General features: G+C 38.2%; 1 protein-coding gene across 1 annotated transcript in view; it reads right to left on the reverse strand.

Moving 5' to 3' along the window:
• DDX10 (DEAD-box helicase 10) overlaps nt 1–17,281 on the reverse strand; it is a 193,869-nt gene that overhangs the window by 134,421 nt on the left and 42,167 nt on the right. Inside the window, exons 12-13 of the mRNA XM_074570042.1 lie at nt 13,124–13,212; nt 3,865–4,333 (exon numbers count right to left, since the gene is read on the reverse strand). Coding sequence (XP_074426143.1) covers nt 3,865–4,333; nt 13,124–13,212 — 558 coding nt within the window. The remainder of the gene's footprint in view (nt 1–3,864; nt 4,334–13,123; nt 13,213–17,281) is intronic.

A 17,281-nucleotide genomic window follows, 5' to 3' on the forward strand; every position in this document is an offset into this window, starting at 1 on the left:
GTAAGTGCCCCTTTTAAAAAGTTTTAGGAGCCCATAAATCAAGGGACAGGGAAGCAGGGAGGGAGTCACAGCAATCATAAGAACTCAGTCGTTTAATATTCTCTATCCTAAAACAGAACACCTGACAGCAGAAGACAAGTCTGACAGTATGCGACATGTCTGACAAAATGACTAAAATTAAAGTATAAACAAAACCAAGATAAAAAAAATACTACAGGCTTAATCTTAGTTCTCAAAATAAATAAAAGTTTGAAGCTCAAGTATAGCCTTTGTATTTCACAAAATTAGCATTAAAAACAAGGTTTGCAATCAGGGAGTACTTACAGTCTTTGCAACATCAATACTGTTAATATTGCTAAATGTGCTTTAAACGAATAATTTCCATAATGCTAACACAACAGCTAAATACTACATATCTGCTAATGGCTCTATGCGTATAGCTGACCTTCTTTTTATGCATAAGAACACTGTACTTCTAAATAAGTCCCATGAGTTATGTCACCAGCTAAAAATCCTGACATATTTAAGTAGAATTCATAAGTAGGGCAGCTAGTAAGTACTTCTTAAAAAATGAGCTCAGGAGCTCACAACAAGGTCTTCCACCTTATCCAAGGTTTCTTCTTTTATACTGCAATGCAGAGAGAACAGAATTTTCTTTGTATCTGTTGTCACAAAATGACGGAGACAGAGTGCGCAGGCGGCCAAGGGCCACACTAAGAAGGGGAAAGAGGAAGAGTGAAGTCGAGCTCCACGTCGTCCTATTAGAGGAACTACCATTGGATGTGTCGCGCTTCACACCGTGACCTACCTTTCGCTGTTAGGTTGGGTACTATAATATTCAACAAAAACTAAAATGGTCTAAGAAAGTCACACAAATCCCCTGCTACTCCATCATCAGTTTAAATAACGCCTGCTCCTTTTGCCGAGTTCCTTCCCCTTGTTATAAAGATGAATGAGCCCACTTTGAATGATCAAAGGTCACAGCACTACACCACCACACAGGATACTTGGAGCCAGCCCAACACCACCTCTTGCTCCTTCTTCCACTGGAGGAGCTAGGGAAGAGACGAGGATAATGACGCCATGGTGTCTCTAACAACAGCTATTCAAAAATTGAAGCTGAATGTAACGTTCCCATTTATGAAAACATCCTGAAGCTCAACAATCACAGCAGGACTGTTTTGCTGTCAACAATAAGCATAATAAAAGCATACTGAAATTGCAAGATCAATCATAGACATTAAAAGCATAAATGCAAACTGAATTTAACCTTTGCAGGCATACTCATAATCTCCCAATTAGATGATCACATAATAATATTTCCACAGGAATCCTACCTTATTTAGCACACAGAAAAAAAAACTCCTAAATGATCTACCCAAGTATACACTCTATGTTCATACTCCTAGCCTCCCTGCAGCATCTGATACTATTAATTAATGCACTGCCTCATCCTAGAAATACAGCAAGGATCCAGTACACTGTGGTCAAACTGGTTCCCGAGTCCTCCCTAGAAGGACACTCCAACACACAGCAACAGGAAAACCGCACTCACATTGCCTGGTGCTTCTCACACCCCAAAGGAATCAGTTCTTTCTAATTCTTTAGATACCAACTGATCTACCTTGATGCAGTAATAGTCACTTAAAAACTTTTAGCCAGAAAATAAACAAATGGGAAAAGAATATAAAAAGTGTTGCAAGTTACCAATTTGTTTTTAAATATACACAAAATGTGGTGCTGAGGTATACACATGAAATAAAAGATGCACCATGCCTGAATCTTTCTATGTAATTTCTATTATGTGCATTCGTGCATCAAAACATTAAAGGACAATACACGGTTAGTGACAGAAACCTTATTCTCTTATTCCTACCGAAAATAAAATCCTTACATTTAAAGCATTCCACAATTTATCAACAATTTTCACAGTAACATAAGGTAATAAACATCACACTACCATATGCATCGATCTAGACTAGTTCCCACAGTTAGTACGCTCTGCATTTCTGCTTTCTAAAAATTACATATTGCACTACCATAGGCATTTCTGTAGATTTAAATTATATTTAAGTTCTTAATGATACAGATCTTGACACTTTTTATTTTTTGTTCACAGTTGCTTAGAAGAATAACTGAATATTTCATTATTATGGCCCCATGTACAAGAGGCGTCAGGTGACACAAGGCCTTCCACACTTGCACACCGAGTACAAACCACTAACCCCTACTGCAGTTTATAAACACTGAATCACAGAAAATAACGTCTGACTTGCCTGAGCATAAACTAACCTATAAATGTTTAATGCTGGAAAACTATTAAAAGTTTACCCAGTGAGGTTCCAAATTACTTTCAAAATCACTGATATTTTTCATAAGATTTCCTTTGTTCATTCTTTTAGCATCAAAGTTTCTACTTTTACCATTTCCTGAACAAAACTTCCCCATTCACTTTCCAACTTACAAAAGCAACACAAAACTTTCTGAGCGTTTCAGCACAGATAACTGTGGGAGCAATATGAAAGCTGTGAGAACATCACTCTTTAACTAAAGCAGAAACTTTTTACTCCACTTTGTTTTTAAAGCAGCAATATCTTTTCTACATGAAACTGAAATTTATTAATAACTATAAGCTACTGTCAGGCAGCATATCTGAGGTTTGGAATAACAGGAACTGAAAGGTAATTCCAGGAGCATCCTCCTCCCATATTTCTGGGAGATGGCGGCAATTCGCGGCAGCCTCCTCATAGTAGAGGAGAGAGCGCAGGTGCTGGGTATGTTACTGTGCAACTGCTCGGCTTCGACAAAGTCAGCTTACACAAACAGCTTATAACACTTCACTAAACACTAACGGGAAGATGCTGCTTATAAACGCAGCTAGTAGGCTGATTAGCTTAAGTTCATGACAAGTGCCCTATGCTGTTAAATAACAGCACAGAAAAAGAAAGATCTAAAATACCAGTTGGAAAAACAAATAATTTGCTTAACAGGAGGCTCCCCTTGCACGCATATGAGTTCAGAAAAACATCTTGCTGAAGCAGATGGCTATTTCACTTCGATCTCTTTACTACAGAGATACAGTTGCTAGATAGCAAAGTATACACAAAAAAATTTCACAACATGCACCTACCAGGTCTGCTTTATAGAAAAAAAAAAACCCCACCCTTACTATGACATTGTATTTAAAGATCAAATGAAAGCATCATTTCTCAGAACACTCAGAACACAGAAATCCTGAATTATAAAGCTACTTGCCAAGGAAACAAAAGACCTACATGAATACTTTTAATAAGACTTTATAGCCTTGCTTTACAAGAAGTGCGTGCACACTCACTCCCTGATACTGGCGCAATTTCTAATAGCAAAGGTCCTGTTGAAAGTAAAAATCACGGTTTGAAGGTTACATTATTGTAAAAATCGTTTGTTACAATTTGTATCGTGAAGTGGCTCATCATGTATTGCAATTTGGTTCCCAGGGCCATAAACTGCTGTACAGCATCAAAATTATGACTGGAAGTGCCTGCTATCTTAGAGAGGTACAAGAAGATTAGTAAGGGATAAGAATTAAAATTGTCAAAACTTCCCAGGTATTCAAATCATGTTATCCATAAATTAAAGCAACTACAAGGATATTCATTATGGAAATAAAATTACTTTCTGCTAATAACAAAATGATAACCGTGTAAGTCACACCACTTACCTTTTGGTAGCAATTCTGACTTCTGGTAGATATGGACAACACATCTAGATTCAATCAAGTATTCTGCTATAAGCAGAATTTTCTCTTCTCTCCTCCTCCATATTTGGAGTTATGTCCAATATAAAATCATTGAGATTCATAAGCCTTATATAGAGTGAACTTACCGGTGCTGGATTATCTTCAGCTTCCACACCAAAAACATCCCGTCGTTTCACTGTCAGCAAATCAAGATCTTTAGTATCATCATCGTCGTCATCATCGCCATCTTCAAAGAACTGCATGGAGCCCGGGTTTGGAACCCTGCTTGGTACAGGAACTTCTTTTTCCTCCTCCTCCTCCTCAGATACCTCTTTTGATTCATCCTCAGACTCATCACTCTCAGCATCTTCACTAGAAGCAGAACGTTCCTCAGTTTCTTTCCTTTTCTCCTTTTCCTTTGTTTTGTTAGCAGTCACCTTTTCACTGAAATTAGTTCCACATTTCTCCACTCCGTTGTTTATCGAGGAGATGGTATTTTTATTTTGCCCTGTCTCCTTCAAGTGATCTGTTCCATCAGCTGCCTCATTTGCACAGAGCTGTTTCCGAACTTTTTGAAGAAATCTCACACGAGGAGCCATTGCAAGACCAAGTGATCTAAAGCATGGAATTAAACAAATAAATTAATCAGAAAGCTAGATACACAAAAGTTGACTAAATTGGAAGCCCTCATCGATGGCTCAAGTGATTCGATTTTAATTATGGTGATTCAGACGGATACATTTCGACCAACATAGTTATAAAACAGTATTTAGCCTAAAATAGGACTATCTAGCTTGAAAAATGCCAAGTGAACATTAGGAGAGGAAAGGAGATGAAATAACTGAGAGCTCTCAACAGTTACAAATCCTCCCAGGAAAGAAAGCAAACAAAGAACCTGAGAAGTTGTAGACAAGAACAAATTATCTGTGATTCACAGTAAAATATGGTGGAAGAACCAATGTAATTTGGTACTGAAGATACACAGATGTCATGTCAAGGAGTGAAAAAGCACTGATCTCTGTCAGTGTCCTTCACTGCTAGAAGGGCACCCAGAACATTATCCACACCATCTCATGGTGATGCATAGATTAGAAGAATAAACACAACATGGATAAATGACTAATTGCAGAGAAAGCTAAGGGAGAGATATTTCTCCCTTAAAGGGAATCTCTCCTGTCTGCATCCATCTACAGTGAGGGTTTACTTTCACGGCATGTGCAACTAGCAGTGCCAACGATCCTACTATTTCACCCAGTTATTCATGACAATTGAAAGCTATGCTAATACTCTATACGTGAAGGGACAAAAAATAGCCAAAAAGCAAAAATACTGTAGAACAACAATACTGGAGTGCATTGCATGGAAACAGATATTCTGTCTCCAACACATCATTTGACTTCAGTGAACTCTGTAATTGCCCACCATTATTACACCTGACCCTGTCAAATACAAATTCAAAAACGCAATATTTAAGTCTCTTCAAGACTTCATGAGCCTTCTTATTAGGTGAATAAAAAATGTGGGGAGATACCGGTACTGTGCAAGGAACACATGGAGACCACAGCTACATTTAGAAACATGCAATACAGAACTGATAGTGTTTGCAATGCTCAGGGCTTGTACATACACTTAGCAAAGGAGTAAAGTATTTAACCAACTAAAATGGCTACATATATACACGTGCACACACACACGTAAGAGACCAGTCTCTTTTGATTCGACAGGCTGAGAGAGTTGGGGTTGTTCAGCCTGGAGAAGAGAAGGCTCCAAGGAGACCTTATAGCAGCCTTCCAGTACCTGAAGGGGGCCTACAGGAAACATGGGGAGGGACTCTCTATCAGGGAGTGTGGTGATAGGACGAGGGGTAACCATTTCAAACTGAAAGAGGGGAGATTTAGATTGGATATCAGGAAGAAATTCTTTACTGTGAGGGTGGTGAGGCAGCGGAACAGGTTGCCCAGGGAAGTTGTGGATGCCCCATCCCTGGAGGTGTTCAAGGCCAGGCTGGATGGGGCTTTGAGCAGCCTGGTCTAGTGGGAGGTGTCCCTGCCCGTGGTAGCGGGGTAGGAACTAGATGATGTTTAAGGTCCCTTCCAACCCAAACCATTCTGTGATTCAGATTATGCACAGTTATACACTATGTCTCTCCTCAATGCCGCTCATTTCAAGTAGACAGCAGTTATGTTTTAGGACAAGAGGAAACGGCCTCAAATTGCGCCAGGGGAGGTTTAGACTGGATATTAGGAAAAACTTTTACACTGAAAGCGTTACCAAGCATTGGAACGGGCTGCCCAGGGAAGTGGTTGAGGCACCATCCCTGGAGGTATGGTTAAAAGACGCGTAGACGCAGTGCTTAGAGATATGGTTTAGTGACGTTTTTTGTCAGAGTCAGGCTGATGGTTGGACTGGATGATCTGAAAGGTCCCTTCCAATCTAAGCAATTCTATGACTCTATGTCTTCTCTTCACCATACAGTTCTGAATAAAGAAACCTGAGTTACATCACAGGAGAAAAAGCAAATCTACACTCCCTGGTAGAAATGTCATTACAAACAGTCCATGAAGCATCCAAAGTGTACTGCAGAGCAGCAAGCCTGGACTGTAGGCTCCGGAGAGCCTAGACCCGTTAACAGTAGCCAATGGGACAGAGCAGTCAACAGGAGAGGCATCCTGGTTAAATAACAAACAACAGGAGAAAAAATGAAAAACAAACGCATCCACATCTGTGGTCAAATGGCACAGTTTTTCTGTTGGCCACAGGTTAAAACACTGAAAAGTGGACACACACCCAGAAAGCAGCCCACGCTGTTAGGATGAGGAACAAGTTTTTCAATGAATAAAGTCTTAATTTTAATGTAAATTTAATTTTGTTTAAGTATTTCTGATAACCCAATACTGTTCTTCTACAAATAATTGACAGCAATAGTAAAGCAAACAGAGTTTTATAAAAAAAAAAAAGATCAAAGTAAGTTTTTATCCAATGTATTTCGCCCATTTACTGACAATGCACTGCTGAGAGGACAACACAACACATGCGGGAACTGAAATTGGAGGAACAAGCAATCTTAAACTTGCTTCGGTGTTTGACAGCTAACACTAATTACCTTTGCAATGGAACTCTGTGTTAAAGTTTGGCCTACTGAAACAAAAATAACAAACAAAGGAGATATAATGCTTCACCGCAGCAGCTGGCGGAGATTCAAACCTGGAATTGAGCCTTAACACCAGGCACGGCAAAACACACATAAAGAGATTGCTGCAGCATCAATGAATGTGCAATCTCCTCAGCAAGGGGATCGAAGTAGAAAAAAAATCCTTTGCAAGAGAAACACTTTTTTGCTTTTCCCAATTTCACAACATTATTCTACATAGAGTATTGCTGTCAACTGTTGACAAAGTACTGCAAGGAGTAGTACTGTATGGCAACTACGCAATCCGTGTTCATTGCTCTCCCTCATGCAGACAGACGTAGACACAATGGACACAGGGCTGCAAACTCTGATTTTATCACAGCTTCTCTTCTACGTCTCTAGAGCTAGCATCAAAGATCAGGATCATGGCTGCAGAAAAAAGTCTGACAGGGTGAAGAAACTACCCTCTTTCCATAGGAAAGGTTAAAAAAGACAAGTCAAAAAGAGCAGCCCATGATGTGGAGGAGACTTCAGCACAGCTTTTCTCATTCAGGCAAGAAATCCCAGGGCCAGACTGCCGTTCTGCACTGACATCTTTCTTTAATAATTGCATAAAATTAATTATCAGTTAGTGTTGTGTAATTTTTCTACACTGCTTAGCAACCCTACCAAAAAGATCACTGCTATCAGAATTCAATTGACATCTGAACGAAAAGAATACAGCCCTTAGACTCGGGTGAGAAGGAAGGTTTTTTTAATTACAATAATTTTTTAATTACAGAACTTCTCAAAGAAACATCAGCTATTCGGCTCATTACTGCCTCTTTTCTATAGTATATTCCAAACAGAGAACAATTTGGGACAAACACATTCTACTACCGCTAGAAGTTTCCTCATGTAGTAAGATTTGACAGTTTCTTTAGAATTTATTTCTTAATCATTTGCCAAATCTAGAGTTCAATCAAACTAAAAAAACTGAATATATGAACCAGCTTTTCTTTCCATCAACTAGAAAGGGTAACATTAGTTTTCACTAATTCATGAGATGCCACACAGACCACAGTCCTACTCCAGCTGAAGTTACATCTGTTCTTTGATTTTAGTGCTAGCATTCACACACTCTTCTGGAATAAGAAATGTGTCAAGTTTTCTCGAAGACAGACAAAAAGCAGGTAAGTTACTTAGTGAGATTTCATAAGTTCTAGCACAGAACACTAAAAACATGCTAACAGCCCAAGGTAGTCCTCAGACCATGGTAGCCTTAAAATGGCAACACACATTCAGCTGACAAACCAAATAAACAATCCTGTTTCACATTTTGGTATGAAATGCCATGACTTCTGGGAGTAAGCTCTTACAGAAAGACATTCTAAATCAGCCTCTAAAAGCAATCCTGAAAGCAATGGATTATTTTGCTACCATAAATGAAAGTACAGCTGACAATTCTATTCATCAACAGCAACTGAGGTGGCCAGACATCATCATTCCCTAACACGGATCAAGGAATGCCCAGAAGTAACTGAACAAAACACCTACAATGCTCAGGTACCTCCTTCAATTCAAAGCAAATTGACAATTATTTTCAGGAAATATTTTAAAAGAGCAAAACTCAAAAAAAAAAAACATTGTATGGCTTTAAGAGGAATACCACTTTTGTTTGCTATTGAATAAGGAAAATCAAACATTAGTAAACATTTTTAAAACCTAATTCAAACGAATGGTGTATCAGACTGGAAATACTGCCTTTTCTGAGGTTTGTTAATTATGCTTATTCAAAGATCTTGAGTATGTTTACATTAACATGCTAACTTCACAATGCATCTGTTTGGATTGGATGAAAAGCTGGGCATCCCTCTGAACTCTTTAAAAAGATGGAATCTTAGACACTCAGAGGAAAATCTGTCCTTACACAAAACAACTTAAAGAGGAAGTTTAAGACCAGTACAGTCTTTTAATTTTTAAGTGTCACTAGAGTTCCTAATCTGCACCTAGAAGATTCCCAGTCCTTTTTGAAACATGAGCCAGTTGTAAAGAATCTATGGTCACATCTGCAGAAGTGCTGCAGAGCAATTTCATACAAGTTAGTGCTTCATTCCATTTACTACATTTACTAAATATGAGACATATTCCATTAGTGAACTTCTTCAGAATGACTTGAACACATGAAAACACAGCACGGCGATTTCTCTTACTGTAGAACTGGTTCAGACGAAGATTTAAAATAGTCTGAAAAAGGTTAAATACTCCCAGAAGGTATTTCAAGAGAAGAAATGTGTATTACTTGCCTTGCAATATACGCTACATCTACATTTAACATTTAAAATGTTTTCAGAAGACAGGATGAGCAACCATTTGAAAATAGGGGAAATCAAATCAACTGAAGTGACACAAATCTGAATTAATAGGCTTTCCAGATGGTCTGATTAATAACCAAAGCGAGCAGAGAAATTGCTTTTCCTGAGTTTATTTGACTAGCCAACTTTAGCCCTCTACATTAAGGAGCTCAAATGCATGGTACTCTACTAATAATAATGAGAGCCAAGCTAATCAAGAGTTTATGGGTCAAGATCAAAGAGAAGGCCAACAAAGAAGATTGTCATGGTTGGAATCCGATCATTTAAAAGACCGAGCTGTAGTCATTACAAAAGTAAAAGAAGCCTCCACATTGCAACTGCAGGCCCTGGTGCTCCTGGTACCTGAGCTCAAAGGGCATCACAGCAGAGAACAAAGAACAGAGATTTCTAGAGTGCATTAAAGACCATTTCTCCAAGTTAGCTGGATTCGCCATCTCTGACAGGCACTCTACTGGAACTGCTCCTCATGCATATGCAAGTATATTTACTTCTAAGGCGAGTGAAGGTCAACAGCAGGCTTAGCTGCTACTGTAGCTGAAGATCTAGAAGAAAAAAGGATTATGACTAAGAGAATAATGACCCTAGCCTTTGAGAGAGGAGACTGCAGCTTGTTCAGAGATCTGCATGGCAGGACCAGAAAGCTCAGAAGTACAGAAGTACTTACAGAAAACTCAGAAAGGGATGGCTGGATCACACAGGTGGTTGAGGGGGAGATGCGTGAGAAATACCCAAACTTTACAGACCACTGGAAGGAATACTGAGGTCCATATAAGCAATACCATATGAGGCTGAGATTAACTATGTAACAGCATGAGAAATACAGTCTGATTATAGCTGTATGAAGACTGGAAACAACTGGTAAAAAGTAATTAGGGACAGGCTTTTTAGTTGGAAGGAGACCGGCATCTAGAAAAGGAAGTAAAAGGGCAGCAAGAAGGAGGGCCAAGAACCAGCAAAGGGATAACAAGATGTGGAAAGCCTGTGATGGGCTCTCTGGGGGATGTGATGGGCAGTCCTGCACTTGCAGCAGGCACAAGACAACAAACCAAACCCTCTGCCCTGACCACACAGTAAGGGTCAGGTCTACATCCACAGCAGGGATCCCAGACTGACCATGCAGTAGGTGCTTTCCCTGGTCAGTGAGAGGACAGACAGATGGATCATGTATCCTGGTATCATCCATTTCAGACTTGACAGCACATGCAGCTACCTATTGCTTTGTAACACTGATCTGTAAGCAATACTTCAAAATTAGCTGGGTACTGAGCTCCATGTATTAGTACATGGACTATGTATATGGACATTTTCCAAATAACTTGGCTTTAACCTGCTTTATTTATTCTCTATGTACCAATACAGGCACAAACACAGAAAAAAAATGCCACATTCCTCCTGGAAGACATGACAAAAGTCACAGAGGAAATTATCTTCCTTGGTAGCCCCTTAGAGTTGTGACTAATCTGTCCATCCAACACACTTACCTGTTAAGATCTGCCCCCGGAGACTGATGTATACTTGTTAGCATTTAACAAAATAAAGTGCCTGAGAAGTAAAATATTTCAACCCCTTGCCTCCTCTTTACCTTATTTCCTATCCAGGAAGCCAGACTAACTAATTATTCCTTTCTACTCTGCTGTTTGTTTACATTTTCTTGTTTTCAAAGCTGCCCTTTGCAACGAAAAGACAAATTTCTCTTTTATGCAAGCCTCAAGGTTCTCCTTCACCAAACTTTAAGGCTACCTGTGTTAACAAGAGGTCTCTGCAAGCCTTCCTCCAGCAAATTATTCTTGATAGCAATTTGTAATGAGACGATACTGGAGAGAATACTAATGTACCATAGCGTAAAGGTGATCAATCTCTAGAATACATATATGTATAGACATGCACAGACATTTTATTTTTTTATTTATTTATATATATATAGTTTTCTAGATATATAATACATAAAAAAAATAAAATCAAAAAGACTACTGCTTTTCTGCAGTCTCAATCAACACAGGTTAAGAGAATCTCAGTGCACAGACATGCCAGGGAAGAGAGCAATAGAGAAAGTGGGCAACAGCCTGACAGACTGAAATGCAAACCTGACAGGGGCATTAAGCAGACTGTTTTCTCTGCAGGATTTTAGTGGAGTAACATCTATCAAGCTAGCAGTAAATCTCCACAGAAAGGCTGAAATACTTTTTGGAGAATACACATAGAAGGTAAAGGGAAGAAAGGATTCTCATTCCAGGTTTTGCCATGAGTTTTTTCGTGCAGAACATAAGCCAAGGTTGCTTCGGAATGCAGAATTCAAACGTACCAGACTTTGAGGGCCTTTCAGATAAATTAAGCTGACTGATCCACTGTATCAGTGGATGTGCACTGAATTGAAAGCTAGAGGACTGCAGGGTGTATTTAGGTAGACTACCAGTCTGGAGAGTGGGGAAGAAGAGTGCCAACAAACTCTTCATTTAGAGCAGAATCCCCAAATAATCTCCCAGATTCATTATCTTCTGACTTTTTTATTACCCTTTCATATATTTCAGTTTTGACTAAACCTCTCCAGCTCTCTCCAAACAACTGTCTGGTTTCTCCCATTTTAATACAAGAATGACTTTCTAGTAACTTTGCAAAGATGGGAGTAGAATTTACGTTGATGAAGGACCAAATCCTGGCACAAAGGCCTGAGAAGAACAGAAAACTGGACTAATCTGTCCACATCAATATCAGATACTAGATGGTACATTATGCTGAAATCCAGAATCCACTGCAATTCCAAAAATTCAGCATTACCACCACCTGCCAGTTGGTTTCTTAACACACTGGTCAGATTTGTGTGGTCATCCCTCTTAGTCCTAATCTTCTGCCACTATCACTTACATTCAGCATAATAAGACCTACAATAAAGTTTTAAAGATGCTGATAAATCACACAGGTGAAGGGGCAGGCAATGCACATAGTGAAATGTATCAAGTTTTCACTAGTTCTCCTTTTTAAAAATTTCTCAGATCATAAAGTAAGAAAGCATCCTTTATAATAGGCTTATGTACTTTAAAAAACATAATCATGTCAATTGCAGCACAGCACAGGAAGACCAGGTGTTCTACAGTCTAGTAATTTGTCACATTTTAGTTCATTATGCCACGTGCTGACAAGTTTGAAGACTTAAGTCTTCTCTGTATGAAATTCCAGAGACGTAAAATTAATTTACCATGCATCCTTAAGCACCTCCTGCTCCCTTCTGACTACCCTACATCCCATGAGATTATTCAAAAACTTCATGTCTTAAAACAATCTCAGATGGTTGTCATCTGTAAAGTCAACCTGTCAAAATTAATTCCTCTCCCATACAAAACACGGAATGGTTCACATTTATGTACAAAAGTTGACACAGTAATAGATTCTACTCAGTTCAGTGCAGATGTTTCATCTTTATCAAGTGCACTGAATCTTCTGAAAAGTAATTTATGTCCAAGGAGCAGTGTCCCAATCACACCCAAAATGAGACCACAGTGTATCATCTTTAGATACTACAATTTCTTTTTAAATATTACACTTTACAGGTTGGCATTTAGCTATGAGGCTGAAGGGCAAATCTGAAAGAAAAAAAAACACCAAAAAAAACCCAAACAAAAAATCAAAAACCTGTTGTTCTCTATCCTATTGCTTCACAAGTTTTTTCTTCTATTGTAAATAGCAAATATACCTTCTGCTATAAGAGTTATTTCTCTTTGTAGAGATATATTGGTTTTACACATAATTTCTATGTAGAATGTCTTTGAAAATATACAAAAGCACTGCATAAAAGTGAAACTGCACACACATTACAAGACTGTCCAATTCTGTGTGTTAACATAGTCAAAAGAGCTATTTAAAGCTATCATACACTGTGAAACTTCTCACGACACAGTTTTCACTTTCCAAGTTGATCATACTTACAGGGCATATTCTGCTAGAGGCAATTTGAAAACATCAAATACTTCCTTATTCTTCATTAAGTAAACTGAACGCAAGTAGGATACAAAACACTGAAAGAAAAATAAAATTATTTAATAAAAAAAGAAACCATTCAATTACTAACACATGAAACTAATGTTATGCTGTTGCTCTAAACACAAAATAGAATTTCACTATTAAGTGTTCTAACGTAGATTTCAGACTGAAATTCTTTTACCCAATACCCATCAGACAAAATTTATCAGTACTACAGAAGTGATGTGACTTTAAGTGTTCAAATATTTCATCAAATGCACATTAATTGGCCGAATTTCCCAACAGTATGTCATGTTATTTTCGCTAGAAAGAAAATATGGCAAATTAGTCCGGAGGAAACATCACTGATTCTTTTTTTTTTTTTTTAACTCCCAGCTTTTCTGAATCTTGCCATGCTATTCTGACATCTGAATTATGTGGAAGGAGGAACAGACTGTGTAGCTATCAATCTGAGGTGTCCTGACAATCTTAGCCACTAACAAAAAGTGACTCAACTCAATATAGCTGCATTTCACTGTAGCCTAGGATACTTCGTATTACCTTGCATTTGCCATCAGCTCATCACGTACTTGCAGTCAATGAATGCAACTCAGCTGACCAACATAAATTCACCGTGCAACATTCAGTAAGGCCAGTCTAACGTTGAAGTTTCAATTAATCGGAGACTTTCACCAAGAAAATTGGAGGCACTGCATAACAGAACGACTTAATCTTGTGCTGTATTTTCCCTCCTTCCTTCCCAAAAGGAAAGATTCTTATTCTTCTTATGTTTTTTTTTTTTTTTTTTTTTTTTTTACATAGTCTATTTCTGCCTATCAGCAGCAGCGTAAATACTGGAATGTTTTAAGTATCAGAAAAGATCCTTGGATTTCTGCTGTTCATAACCTAATTTCTAACACATGCCAAAACTCCTATCATGGGGCTTAAACCAGCAAACATTAGTAACAATAGCAAATTAAGCTCATATGGCTATATCCAAGCAGACTATAATCCCTTGTTCTGCTACGTACAGGCATCTGTCAGAGAAAATTACTGTATTAAGACTTCACGTGGAATTTAAAAAAAATTTTTTAAAAAAAGGCTATTTCTTGTTAATCTGAGATAGAGGAGAAAAACACCCAACAGTTAGCAGCATAAATCTCTTATGGGCATTCTTTAAATGCGTGTAACAGAAAAAACATTTCTAAAGGTGAAAAGAAAGGTGAGACAGTAAATTAGGCAATGTCATAAAGTCATACTTTTCCCCTTGGCAAACTGAAATAACAACTATTAATTGTAAGATATGTGGAGATAGGAGATATACTTTTCAAGCTGCCCAACACCTCGTTACAGTAGTAAATTTTCATTTGCTTATTTTTCCAAAGGCTAAGTTTTTGGGTAAAGTTTCCTGTTTAGATTATGTTTATCAATTAATTTTAGCAGTGCTAGCACAATAATCCATTCAGCTGCTGTCAACAACGAGGTGTAGACTAAAACAGTCGTTTGCTCACCTTAAATTATTAATCATTTTACAAAGATATTTAGATATCCTGGTTTCAGCTGGGATAGAGTTAATTTTCTTTCTTGTAACTGCTGTGTTTTGGATTTAGTAGGAGATGAATTTCCATAACACATATTGGTTTGGTTGTTGCTAAGTAATGTTTACATTAGTCAAGGACTTTTTCAGCTTCCCACAGAAGCTGAGAGGGAGCACAGACAGGACAAGCTGGCCAAAGGAGTATTCCATACCACAGACATCGTGCTCAGTATATAAACGGGGGGTTGGCCAGGGGACAGGGTTTCTGCAATCACTGCTCAGGATGGGCCGGGCAATCGATCATCAGGTGGTGAGAACAACCCGTGATGTATCACTTAGTTTAGTATATTCTTTTACCATTATTATTATTTTCCATTTCTCTTTTATTAAACTGTCTTTATCTCAGCCCAAGAGGTTTCTTCTTTTCCCCTTCTTTTCTCCCTGATGGGGAGGAGGGGTGTGAGGCAGAGGGTGAGTGAGTGGCTGCGTAGTCCTAGCAGTTGGCTGAGGTTAAACCATGACACTAGAACCTTTACGAAAAGGCTTAAAATTTGACAGATCTCATTAATTTAGCAAGCAGTGACAAAAATAAATGACAGAGCCTCTTCTTTCTCTGTTAGTGGCAGATAGAAAAAAAATGGGTTTAAACAAGAAGCATCTTTCCTGCGAATCTGAGAGTTGCAATATCTACAGATCTTAAGATCTACATGAGTCACTACATGCCACAGGGTAGAAATCTCATTCTGCCTCTTCCATAACCTATAAAGCTATCCACTTACATTACTAGTATTCCTTTGGTACACGTGGTCTAGAAATTAATAAGTGAAAGTTAAGGGGCAGAAAGAACACACCTTTTGAACACGGACCAAGCCCTACAATAACTAAGAACGAACCACCAAACAAGTGCCAGATGTTCTAACTCACATCTATCAGCTGTCAACAGGGTTCAACCCACTAAGCCTCAAAACGATTTTTCAAGTTTGTCATGGACTGAATACAGGACAGTATTGCTCCATGTTCAAAGAAATGAGCATCTAATTAAGGTAAGATAGTTAAAAAAAAATACAAGAGTAATATAATGATTACTAGAGTCTTCAGCTGACCTCATTCTCTATTATTTTAGGCATTGTGAACACTTCCAGCAAAAGATATTCCCTACTTCAAGAGCTTACACACAAACTAGAAAAGTTAAGATACTGCATAGAAGAGTTGTTTTATAGGAAAAAGTACAGAAAGAGCATATGACTTCTTTGATTTTCATTTGATTTCAGTACCTTCACTTCAACCTCAACCTAAACCTAAAATACTGTCAACGTAAACCTTCAACCTAAAATAAAACCTTCAACCTAAAATACCGTCATCTCTCTTGGATTTATTCAGTTCTCTTAAGACTTAGCCACTCTGCGCACACCAAGTGAACAGCTGAGGGAGAACAAGCTTCGTCAGTCTGAACCTTCTTCCTGCTCTTTTATCAATTGCTGTTGTCCACTGATATTTTTGCTGGTTTGATATCACTTTCAAGGGCTTTTTTAATAACTGAACATTACAAAAATATAGTCTGAATTTATTTATACCATCATGGAAAATGTTAATGTTGGGCATCAGAAACATATTACAGTTCTATTACAACAGTAGCTAAAGGCGCTCAAAACCACCTGAGATTATTGTACAAGTACTAGAAAGACGTAAGGCAACAAGTACTATGCTCTACTAATTTGCTACATTTAAATTTAGATTTATTGATATATTTCTAGGATAATTGTTTTAAGTATTAATATACACACGATTAAATTTGTGTGCTGTTTTGACAGAATTCCAAGTAACGGGGCGTGACTGGAATCTCAGCTGTAACACCCTGCATGTCCCTCTGGGTGCAATGAAGAATTTAACGGACAGACATCACTTCAGTGTCCCGGTACCCCCTACGCAGTAACATTCAAACTAGCAAGAAAAACACATTCTTTTTTTAAACTGCTTTTCAGAACTGGATGAATTGGCATATTAAATATTAAAATTACAAGAAGTGCCAAAAGGCAGCATCAGTCCAAGAGAGGAACTGCAAAGGTTCCAAAGGAGCCCCAATTTGATTCACCCTCCCTCTTTCCAAGCAACAGCAGAGGAACCGTGTCCTATCAAATGAACCATGAAGTTTGTTGAAGCAATTAACCATCAAGAATTTTCTTTTTCCTTTTTTCTTTCTTTCCTTTTTTTTTTTTTTTTTTAAGCAAAGTAAAAAAGCACCTTGAAGTAAATCAACAAGCTTAGAGGATGCAGTCACTTAGAGCTCATGCCCTCAACACAGTTAACTACATCCTACATGAACTTCTGTGTGTAGCTATGCTGTTTCACTGCAATCTGATCCATTCAGGTAGGGAATTTATTTCTTATAAACGTCAAGAATTTGGCAGTTTGCAACAGACAGGCTAGACAGCACAACACCCATGCTTTTCAGAAATCCAGCATTCCATATAAAGATACAAGGTCAGGATTTCTTGTGCATTATTTTTATTGTTTTATTCATATCGATATGTAATACTATGCAAATGTGCCCCAGCAGTCCATCTGAATGCTCATACTTAAATCTCATT

The sequence above is a fragment of the Larus michahellis genome, chromosome 1, assembly GCF_964199755.1.
Source record: "Larus michahellis chromosome 1, bLarMic1.1, whole genome shotgun sequence".
In the NCBI taxonomy this organism is placed as follows: Eukaryota; Metazoa; Chordata; class Aves; order Charadriiformes; family Laridae; genus Larus; species Larus michahellis.